This window comes from Anabrus simplex, chromosome 12 (genome assembly GCF_040414725.1).
Source record: "Anabrus simplex isolate iqAnaSimp1 chromosome 12, ASM4041472v1, whole genome shotgun sequence".
In the NCBI taxonomy this organism is placed as follows: domain Eukaryota; kingdom Metazoa; phylum Arthropoda; class Insecta; order Orthoptera; family Tettigoniidae; genus Anabrus; species Anabrus simplex.
Window position 1 is genome coordinate 51,252,909 of NC_090276.1, and position 12,475 is coordinate 51,265,383.

The 12,475-nt window shown below is 38.0% G+C and overlaps 1 protein-coding gene across 1 annotated transcript in view; it reads left to right on the plus strand.

Annotated features, from left to right (window-relative positions):
* The window catches only part of Adar (Adenosine deaminase acting on RNA), a 164,840-nt gene extending 156,893 nt beyond the window's left edge, over nt 1–7,947 (plus strand). The window contains exon 21 of the mRNA XM_067156056.2: nt 7,365–7,947. Within this exon, the coding sequence (XP_067012157.2) occupies nt 7,365–7,517 (153 nt within the window). The 3' untranslated portion in view covers nt 7,518–7,947. The remainder of the gene's footprint in view (nt 1–7,364) is intronic.
* The last annotated feature ends 4,528 nt before the right edge of the window (nt 7,948–12,475 follow it).

The window sequence follows — 12,475 nt, forward strand, 5'->3', positions numbered from 1 at the left end:
AATCTGGCGAACACTGAGATTCATTTGCGGGGAAGAAGTACTAGAAATAGTCAAAAGCTACAAATACCTAGGACTCTCACTACAAGTGACAGGACATGCCTTTTCCAGTCACATTGAAGAGAGAGCTGTAAGAGCAATAAAGGCGACTTTCGAGATAAAGAAACTGAATCTACTATTCATCACAACAGCCCTGAGACATAAAGATTGCTCCCATTGCCTTATACGTCATACAGCATATATGGAACCACCTCACATACTCTAATCTGAAGTGATTAGAGGGAATTAAAACAGCCTACCTGAAAAGAATGCTCTGCGTCTCAAAATACACGCAAAACAGAATAACGTATATCCTGGCAGACACAACCTTCTTTATGGAAGACCTGATGAAAGGTCATAATCTGATACCAACACCACAAAGCACCAGATTTCTAGAACACAGGTGACGGGAAGCGATGGACATCAATCTCGACTCCTCACCACCCCAGCGATGACAAGCAACGAATGGAAAAAGGCCAACTACCAACTGCGCCATTTATATACGAGAGTGGCAGCCCACGGACTACATCACCGAATATGTTCAACCAAGGGATACCACTGCCCCACCGACAGATGTCAGTGCACCATATGTGGAGGACCATGCAACACGTATCATACCATTGAGTGCAAAGACAGGACATTGACTTTGTCACACTATGCAAATGATGCAAATTTTGTTTAATTAATTAATACCTTGTACACAATGTGTTTAATAAATTATACTAATTAGAACTATTTCTTAAATTTAAATTTTAAAAAACTCTTATGTATTGAACAGGTGGAATTTATAATCTATTTGACTATATGTGATAGCAATGCAGAAGAAAAACAATTACCTCTTATCTCAAATTGGCAATGGAGATCAAACCCCGATAAACTTCGACGTGCCATGCAACACCACCATCAACAAGAAGGGAGAATCTAGCGTGTTTGTACGTACAACTGGATGTGAAAAACTGTGTTGCACTGTAATGCTAGCAATAACCGCAGACGGAAGAACATTTTCACCGTACGTTATTTTCAAAAGTTAAACAGTGCCTAAAGCGAAGTTCCCCAAAGGCATTCATGTATGGGTTCAAGATAAAGGATGGATGGATGGATAGATACAACACTTGTCCAGGACTGGGTCCGTACGGTGTGGCAAGCATGGCCAGGGGCACTGCTTTGATGTCCAGCAATGCTAGTGTGGGACATTTTCTGTGGGCACTTGGTGGAAGACACGAAGAAACGTCTTCAGGAAATGAAAACTGATCTCGTGTAATTCCTGGTGGACTCATGCATTGTCTACAGCCCTTAGATGTTTCCGTCAACAAGCCTTTCAAGGACAACATACGTAAATTGTACGCCGAATGGATGGCAGGAGGGGAGTGTGAGCTGATGCCAGCAGGCAAAATAAAGAGGTAGTCAGTTGAACTCGTGTGTGATTGGGTTATGCAGGCTTGGTTTATGGTGTTGACAGACATTATTGTGAAGAGTTTTCTGAAGACGGGTATCGCAAATGCTTTGGACGGAAGTCAGAATGATGCAGTATGGGATGGTTACCAGAATGATGCACACGAGAATAGCTTGGAGACTGAAGATAGTGACAATGAATGGGGTAAGTATGCTAGTTGTCTTGTTTCAGTTGCCTAATGCAAATTTTACAGGTTATTTTATTTTATTTTTTTTTTTGTAAAAAAAGTGCGAGTTACAGTATATGCGAGCAAATACGGTTTTAAAAATTGAATTGTATGGGAAATGTTCATCTCTGACTTGTACTTGTCAGTCAGAGAAGGACCGAGCTCGATAGCTGCAGTCGCTTAAGTGCGGCCAGTATCCAGTATTCGGGAGATAGTAGGTTCGAACCCCACTGTCGGCAGCCCTGAAAATGGTTTTCCGTGGTTTCCCATTTTCACACCAGGCAAATGCTGGGGCTGTACCTTAATTAAGGCCACGGCCGCTTCCTTCCCACTCCTAGCCCTTTCCTGTCCCATCGTCGCCGTAAGACCTATCTGTTCACAATTAAGTATTTATTATTTTCCACCTAGTCGATACAATGATTGCTTAAGGCAATTTAATTGTTAAAAGTGGTACATGTTTCGTATTTTATCAACATCTTCAGCCACATAACACTGTTTAGATGAAAAATATATAAAATTGACAAAGCAATGCTTAAGAGGAAGTGTCCTTAAAATTAACATAAGATTGACACTTCCTCTTAAGCATTATCTATTGAAGTGCGATACGGACCATGAAACTGATTTTATGTAGACCTATCTGTGTCGGTGCGACATAAAACAACTAGCTAGCAAAAAAAAAAAAAGTCAGAGAAGGAGTGCATACAGAGGCCTCATCTCTAGTTTGTTCCAAACTATGTGCTCTGTACAACCAAGTGCTGCTTCATTTGGCGATTTTCATTGTAACAACATTGATGTCACACTGCCGTCGCTTGTCTACCCAGGCACCCTATGACATGGAGCTCTGTCAAGGCCCCCAACAGGTGGTGATACTTAAGTTACAACTCAATACTCTAGCATAGAATAGCGGCAACCTATTACGTGAGATGTACTAGTGATTCCAAGTTACTTGTCTTGAGCAAGGATGTAGTAGACTGGAATGCAGTGCGCAGGTTATTCACTTGTAACCACGCTATGAGGCTCCTAGCGCCAACACTTCTCGACTCACTAACTGACCCCTAGAAGTATTCTTATTTACATGAATTGAAACAGAGGCTCTGTAAAACTGATTTGCCACCATTTTCTGTGTTGCTATTCAAAGAGAATATGTTGCTGTTGGCCTACTAGGGCTTTCACCTTTGTTGAAAATGAAAAAAATACTCAATTCAAAATTGTTTCGGTGTGCGCCAGGTACGTTATAATTAGTGTACAGGATGTTAGAGGCCTCTTGACAATTGCCCCTTGCCCAATTGTCTTGTTGCGAGCTAGACCAATAGTCATTTCACTATTCTGGTCTTGTAAATAGTTCCTAAGTTGGCAGCCTCGCATAGCCCGCTGTGACATCGTCCAAGATGCGCCGTGTTGAATCTCTAACCTTTGTGACATCGTCTTGAACCGCGCCATGTTAGATCTCTATAACCTGTCGTCTCCAAAGGGTCTACAGAATCTTTAACCAAAATGCACGTCCCCACGTATATCATTAGTTTGTAATGAGAGAACTGATCTTAAAGGTTTTCAATTATCACGAGATGTAAAGAAAAGTGAAACGAAATGGCAGATAAGTCACGCTTTTTATTTTCATCGCTTATATCGCGGTTGCAGTATTTTAAATCCGTTGAGTCATGTCCAGCTAAATGGTTAGCGCATGCTGGCCTTTGATGCAGGGCATCCTGATTGGGTCAGGTTTTTAACTTTCCTTAGTTAATTCTGACAGTTCAGGGGCTGTGTTTGTGTCGTCTTCAGCATTAGAATTCATCATGGGTAGGGCCACATTTTCATAGAGGCTCAGGTCGTCTATCACGTGTCAACTCTAACTCAACTCAAAAGACCTGCACCAGGTCTTTCCGGAGGCCACATGTTGTTGTTGTTGTTTGTAGAAATTAAGCTAATACAGTTAAACCTCGTTAATTTGAAGTCATTGGGACTAAAAAATCGCACTTGAATTAACCGCCAGTTCGTAATTCAGAAGTGCCAACCCTTGCCACGTTACAAAATATTCTAAGGCCCGTTACTGCATGCAGTTAACCCACAGTTTAAACCTTTCAAATCACTGACAAACATAACCTCACGCAACGAAAGAAATCACAAGATTCAGAGACAGGGATAAATTATGCTGGTTCCCCTGTGCAAATGCATTATTTTTTGGATTACTCTACCGTTTGCATTTTTAGATGCCTTGTACTTGCTCGGAAAGTGCCCGATACCCTTAAAACCTTGTGACTTATCGAACTTTACTATGAGGAGGAATTCTCTCGGTTCCATGTGCATTGCAACACAGTACAGTGACCCCCCACCCCGGCTGGCACTTTCTCCTTTAAAACCATGGGCTCAGCATTAAAAGAAAGCAATGCAGTTTCATCGGCAATGACAATATTGTTTGGTGCCTACGAATTGATTATATGAGCCACGCTTTTTCGTCAGCTGTCGGCATCGCCAGTGTTTGCAGATTCTGTTTCTCCGCACACTGCCTGCTGCGTGATATTACGGCGTTCCTTAAAAATGTTGAATACAAAAGAATTCCGATTTCACTGAAACTTAGCTACCCATTCTCTTAGCAATTATGAAGCCCACTGTAGACACACCGAAGCGTGTGAAAGTGCAGAGAGGTACCCCTTCATGTTCCGGAACACGCATTCTATCATGACGTGGATAAATTTTGAATTTAAATTACTCTGTAACATACTATTGTTTTAAGATGTAAAGGCAGTTTCGAATTAAAAGTCAGAATTTTGGTAATGAGGCCGACATTGTACTTCGAATTACGAATTATCCGTATTTCGAATTAAACAATTTAAATAACATGGAAAACCGTATCTCATGTTTCTGGGAACGAGAGCTTCTTCGAATTAACCAATTTCGAATTATCGAGGCTCTACTGTACCTACACTTTGTTTTGTAGCTGGTTCACTTTCTCCTGTCTTTACTCTTGTTGGTAGCTTTGATATGCTCACGTTTACAATTTTAGAGGATCATATTTGACATCTATATATATAAAATAAGAGTTTTGTGTGTACATTGCTCAGAATTTAAAAAGGATGGTATTTCTGTATCAGTCATGCCCACAGTAACAAGGAAATGCACTTTTTACTTTTCCGTAATTTCTGTCTGTCTGTCTGTCTGCCTGTCTGTCTGTCTGTCTGTCTGTCTGTCTGTCTGTCTGTCTGTCTGTCTGTCTGTACACGCATCATGAGAAAACGGCTGAAGAGAATTTAATGAAAATCAGTATACAAAGTCGGGTAATATGTCGCTACAATCTAGGTCATAAATAATTGTATTCACACCGAGAAAAATGGTAGTTTAGGGGAAAACCAAAATTCTCAACTATTTGTTATTAGTGGTATGAAAATCGGTATGAAAAGTCGGGAAATAAGTTGCAATAATCTAGGCCACAATTAATTTTATTCACGCTGATTGAAATGGTAGTTTAGGGGAAGGCCTAAAATGTAATTCTCAAATATTTGTGTTATTGGTGGTCATATCGATAAATACTAGGCCTACATAACTAAAGTTATTCAGTTTTAAATATTTGATAATTTATATCTTATGCATTGTTAGCGTATCGGCTATGATCATAGAGAGATTCATGAATTTTGATTTTTATTACCAAGTCCATATCAGCGCCAAGTCAAGAGAACATGGGTAAATAGAATTTAATGAAAATCAGTATGTGAAGTCGGAGAATAAGGAACTACAGTCTACGCTATAAATAATTTTATAAGACGCCCTAATATCACAGAGTTGAATCAAAACTAAAGGTTAAGGCCTACAATACAGCTCATAAAACTAATCAACAATAACATTACATTGACCATTGTTTGTTGTGATGGACTTTGTGTCCTCTGTCGCCACCCATCTACGATATATAGGATTACTGCTGTGTACCGAGTATTTTTTTAAAACTTACCTTACGTCGCACCGACACAAATAGGTTTTATGGTGACGATGGGATAGGAAAGGGCTTGGCCTTAATTGCAGTCCCAGAATTTGCCTGATATGAAAATGGCAAACCACGGAATACCATTTTCAGGTCTGCCAACAGTGGGGTTCGAATCCATCGGATGCAGGCTCACAGCTGCGCATTCCTAATCACACGGCCAACTCACCTGGTTGTGCCGAGTGTAACAGCCTGCTTGAATATTGGCGACAAGTAACTGGGGAGTTAGATAACTTTCTTCTTTAGCATGCCATTCCTCTGTTTCATAAATTTTCTGATACTACTGGTACGTAACACACTGGTTTATCATAGCATTTGCATTTTTAGATGCCTTGTACTTGCTCGGAAAGTGCCCGATACCCTTAAAACCTTGTAACTTATCGAACTTTACTATGAGGAGGAATTCTCTCGGTTGGGGCACTGATTGGAATGATCAGTGTGCATATTTAAGTGGATTATGGCAGAGGAGTGTTCACGGCTGTCTGTGGTCTGGTCATTCCAGCTCTGGAACTTTGGACTGTTAGATCGGCACCGTAGTACTGCAACAGACTATCCTCATTTTTCCGTATTGATTCGGTGGAAATCAAAGTTTTATTGTTCTCCTTTTAACCATAGTACTGTTCGTTAAAAGTGAGAAAATGTGCGGGTTTTCATTTGATCGAGTATTTTATATGATAACATTGCTTTTAATCGCTACTTACAGTACCTATTGATGTTTTTGTAATGGCCTTTGTTTACTTCAGTTAGGAAAACCAGAAAGTCGGTCTTTCTGAGAATCCCGTAGCGAAGCACGGGTACATCAGCTAGTTAGATTTATAATATACCAGTAAAAATAGAAAGAAATTGTGCATCACTACAAAATCCAATAAGAAACTACCCAGTCTGAGAACAGAACACATCCTCATGGAGAGCAGGGACCTGGCCAATCTCCACCACAGTCAAAAGTTCCCATGTCCGTTGTACTGCAAGCACTTGTTATCCATTTTATGAGGATTAGTGGTCTTTTGTATTGTTTTTAACAGTATTATTTTATTCATCATTTACAGTAAATGACTATTTTTTATTTTGGTTTCTTCGTCTTGTAACTGTGTACATTTATCTATTAGTTACGTGCCTTAAATTTCATTTTAGCTTTTAATAATTTGTATTGTTAATTTATTTTCTTTTAAATCATATACTTATATAATTGTTACATTTTATTCATGTTTTAAGAATTTTATGGCAAATAACGCTTTGTAAATCAGTTCCACAAATTCCTGTTAAATTTGTTTATATTCCACTTGGTGAGCAGGGAAATTTGAAATTATAATTTGATATCATGCCATTAGGGGCCAATTGATGAAGATGCTAGCCCCTTAAAACAGCAATCACCATCATCGTAACATTGCTTCTTGATGCATATGAAACTGGTATATGACTGTGTGGTAATGTTTCTTAATAATTGTTTTTATTCAACTGTGTAAAAACAGGATAGAGATCTTTGTATTTTAATGTCCTTCCCATAATTTTCTTGGTAGTTCTGATGTGTTGATAAATATCTGTGTTCAATTGAATTTATACTAAATTAAGTCATGTTGTGTTAATCCTGTTGTGTGTTCCTGTTCTCACCTTTTTTTTTCCTATATATGAGCTGTTTTGTTACTGGTTTGTTCCTTTCCATTATTTATATAAAATCAGACATTCTGATGTATTATGCACTTGCAGTTCTGATAATAAAGTGGAATTGTTTTGTTGCACAGATGGCTAAGGAGCAGTTGGTGCAGGCATTTCACAAGGCTGAACTTGGAATGTGGCTAAAGAAGCCCATTGAGCAAGACCAGTTTGAACTGGATGGCAATGATAGCAACAACATCCCCATGACGGATGCACGACAATCGGTTCAACAGCAATGACTGGTCAAAGTGGTTGAGAGGGGTTCCCTCGGGGTTCGCTTCTCAGAATAGAGCAACCACTCAGCCCGCCGTCCCAGCACCACTGACCACCTCTCCACCGCCTCAAAGCTTGGCACCAGTAAAGGGCAGACTCTGGTGAACTAATGCGCGAAAAGTATAAATTCTTTTCCTCATATCCTCTTCCTCCCCTTACTGATAGTCACATGACATAAGCGATCGTGGTTTCAGTTGGGTAGAGACCCTCATTCTCAGCTAGATTATCATTCAAAATGAATGAACTGTTTCAATCCAAAGGATTTTGTTTATTATAAATGGTGCTGCAAATTATCTCTTGCAGATTTGTCATTGTTCAGTACTTTGTTTTATGTTTCCTGGGAGAATATTTGGTTTTTCTCTAACCAACTACTTTGAAAGAGTGATGATTCTTACTTGACTACATGATTTGCTTTACAGCAATGTTTATTAAAAAGATAATGAAGCTTTAATTTATTAATTGAAGTAATAACTATACATACACTTTTTTTTTTTTTTTGTCAAGTTCCTGTTTAAAGGAGTTGTAACTCCCAGTTGCATTGTATGCTAGTCTTGAAGTACGGACATTTTCAATCTGTACAGTTATGTTATGAATTTCATGACATTGTTTAGCTTGTTAATGTAAGACCTGGAATATTTTATCAGGGAAAGAAGTTTTGTTTTCATGGAATGTTGCATATGAAATCCAATAGATGATATAATATTTATTTTATAATATTGTTATTTCTCTTACCACCCCTAAAGTCGAGTCTTCTTATTTATATTCCTCATTGATATTTGATGTATTTCATTTACATCTTCTGCCAACTTCTCCATGGAATAATTTGTTTTAATTACTTTCTTAAGGTTTCCATATAGTGTCCTACCTTTTTGATAGTGTTACTTAGTGGCTTTTACTCAAACTACCTTACTTACAGACATGATATGTTTTGGGTTTTTATTGACAAAAGCCCAAAATATACCATATTTGCACATGTATAGATCTCATTTTAAAATTATATAAAATAGGTGGCGTATATTAGAATTAGAAGATTATGTCGTGCCATAGCTTCCTTTAAATTCAATACGTGGAATCTTAATGATACCTGCTTCGAAAACCGTAAAATTAGTTAGCGAGACATAAAGTAGATAACATAAATTCATTATGTCTACTATCTTAATGCCTTTGAAGTGTTACATTTTCACAGATACAAAAATATCCAGCTGCTTGTACATATTACAGGGGAAAGGCTTCTTGCTCAACTCCCAACTTGTAAATTTTGAAGTACAACTTTAAACTATCCTTCAACCCCTTTGTTAGGTATCATACTGTTAAAATATCTTGGTCTTGGCTATAGTGCAAGCTGAGGGATTTGTGACATTGACATATCTCTTGATATTACTGTTTCTGCTTTCATCATTATGTGAAATTCCAAGAAAAATAGTTCCTCTCCCCCTCCCGAATTTGCTGTCTTTAAAACAGTGCGGCCAGTACAAGCACACAGCCTGTACATGCATAAATATGGTGTATCTGTTAATCTAGACTGTGAAAACATTAATATGTACACTTTACTTATGCTCTTAAATATAAAAGAACTGTGATAAAGCAGAATATTGAGAGCGGAATAACAGTAAAGTGTTCTTGTTTATCTGTATCAGTATAAAAAGGTTTGCTCCTATTCTGAATTTTCCCATGCAACAAACTCCTTGAAATTGTCTCAACATTTTAGAGGCACATTTTTCCTCTTTGATATTCTCTTGGAATCTATGCTGTCTTAAATCATACATAGCCAAGATAGGAAAAATGAAAATTAGCATGATCTAAGTTTTTTTAAAATTATGAAGATCCATGACTCTTTGAAAGACTGTGCGTGGTTTATAACTCACACGTACAAGGAAAACAACATATTAGTTCAAAATGTTCCGAATAACTGCAGTCTTACTGTTTCTTTATCATCACGAATAATTTCCAGACTGTTGAAAAGATGCCTTTCCAGTACCTTATATGTGCTCTCATTCTTTCTTCTACTGATATCCAGTTTTTCTCTTTCTTCTATACAATACTCTTTTCAGCTATTTCTGTTTTCCTCTAGATCTCTTTCCTTCCATTTTCATACTGCACGTCTGTCTTGATCTTCTTCATACATCCTGTACCGAGCTCGATAGCTGCAGTCGCTTAATTGCGGCCAGTATCCAGTATTCGGGAGATCGTGGGTTCGAACCCCACTGTCGGCAGCCCTGAAGATGGTTTTCTGTGGTTTCCCATTTTCACACCAGGCAAATGCTGGGGCTGTACCTTAATTAAGGCCACGGCCGCTTCCTTCCCACTCCTAGCCCTTCCCTGTCCCATCATCGCCATAAGACCTATCTGTGTCGGTGCGACGTAAAGCAAATAACATACATCCTGTTTTTCAGATTCTCTCTGGTATTAATTTCCTTATGTGTCCATACAATTGTAGTCTTGATTTTTCTATTCTGTTCTATGTAGATTTTCTTTCACTAATTCAGTCATTAACTTTTTCTCTTGTCGAGTCTTTGTCGGTATAATTCTAACCCTCAGGAACTTCATTTTGCAGGCTTGAAATATGATTCTAATCTTATTCTTTCATTATCCATATCCTCTTTGTTGTGTGGTAGTTTGAGGTACATTAACCTGTCTGACAAAGCATTAAATTCACCTTTAGTTCTTGAGGCTCTTGGGGAAAAAAAAAAAAAAAAAATTAACACGTTTGACTCATATTGTGCCAGAAGCTTGTGTCTCTTGTTTTTGGTTACCTTTTCTCTTGAAGCTTAGGTTTGTTTTGGTCTACGTAAGTGGACATTTTCATTATTTTACACTTTTGGATACTGGGTGGATCAGTACTGCTTGCATAACTAAATTATTTTGTGTTTGTTCTTTTAAATGGCATAGGCAATGTTCTCTTCACAAAACCGTACTCGATGCCTGTTTTAATGATCTCTCGCAGGTGGCAGTCTAGAATCCACTCAAAGATCTTCATTCCAAAATGCAGAGTGTGGACTGATCAATTGTTTGAACTCCTTCAGACTTTCATAAACATTATGGGAAGACTGACATAATTTTTTTTTAAATCACTTTAAACTTCTTTTCCTGCTGTCCTTGAAGTAAAATACTGTATTATGGTTCATAATTTTCAATTCCAATGTGTAATTTACAACAATATCATCCATTAGGATGGTTAACATTTGATAATATTCCAAGAGAATGAAGCCTTTTGTTGACATACATTTTTATTCATTAAGATTTAGTGTATAAAATCCTGTGTAAAATTAATGTACGTGATTAGAAGGAAAACAATAATGAGAGGTTGTGATTTACATTTTCAGTCCTTGTCTGGGGTCCCATTGAATTATCCTTAGATTTTAAAGTGGGAAGCGAACATGTAAAGTGTAAATAGAATTAAAGTACCTACACTGTTTGACAGATATATTTATTGCAAGCAGTCCAATTTTCTCTGGTTCTTCCATAATTGAGATTTGTGGGTCTCTACACGATTGTATTTCATGATTGCCATTTACTCTTTGTTCGGTTAGTTAAATAACTTGAATATGTTACAGTATTCATCACATTGCAATGAATTTAAGAAATTCGTGTTTTATTTGGAGAAATGTTACCCTTCTTTTAACATACTTTTGAATGAAAGTATAAATTGTGCAAATTTAATGTAAATACTTAGCTGATAGTGTTTCATTGTTTGTAAATTTTCTCATCCCATTAAAGAGTTGAAAGCTTATTATATGTAAATATACGTAAAGATAACTTACTTTTGCGGTTAGACTTTGTTTTATCATAAATGCATTTTAACATAATTTACTCATATGTTGAATGTGGCGTACTTGAAATGTTTTATAAGAATATTATTACGTGTATAAAATAAAAATTGGAAACTTTTCTGGCTTCAGGGTACTGAATATAATTCCACATTTCATTGTGCAAGGTCTGTCAAGAAAAAATTATTGTAATTTCTAAGAAAGAAGTCTGTGGAAGCTATGGTCTAGGAGTAGTGATTCTGCCTCTTAACCGTGGGATCACGGGTTCAATTCACAGTTAAGTCAAGGAGTTTGACCTGAATCGAAGGGCTGGTGAGAAAAATTGAGGCGCCTTCTGGCAGTGAGATAGTGGCAGAAAGCAGATGGTCAAGAATAAAGGTCGAGAGGATTCAGTGGGATGAATGCACGGCATGTAACCTGCAGGCTTTTGGGCCATGCAGTGGTTGCTTTGTACTTCAAGGCCCATCAGGGCTGTAGTGCGTTGTCTTTTTATTGGTAGATTGTAGGTGTTTGTATCTTATAGGAGTGATTATGGAAAACTGGGTTGAAGGAAGTGATCAAGAAAGTTGTTTGTGACACGTAACTTCAGTTATACTAATTCCTTATCAGAAATAATTTTTAACGTCATTTCCCTGGCTATATTATGTGCTCACAGTATTGGTGGCAACCCCCTGCCTTCCCTCCTGCTTCTCCACCCCAGTATTATCAAAAAGGATCAATATTCTGATTCTGAGAAAGTATTTCCTCTTCTTCTGTATCTGGTCTACTGGGATTTCTTTCTTCAAGTCAATTTCAGCTGTTTGCCACCATGCTGATCTTGGGCTTCCACAGCCTCTCCTTGGTTCTGCAATGGCAGCTTTCTGTGCAGGATGATATTCATTACGCCACATGATAACCTCATATGAGCAGAGTTGTCTTGTCTCCAGTTTTTCACCAATAGCAGTGATACCGAAGGATCCTCGCACATGCTCACGTGCGCATTACACACACGGTCGGTTAGAGCAACCTCTGCAGAGCACCACAGTATTATTTGCTTCTGTCTGATGTATATTTACTAACCATGCTTCTTTTGCCTTTCTACATGGGGGCAGGTCTGATGACCATCTTGTAGACTTACCCTTTAAGTTTTAAGCAAATTGATTAATACTAGTGGGTCA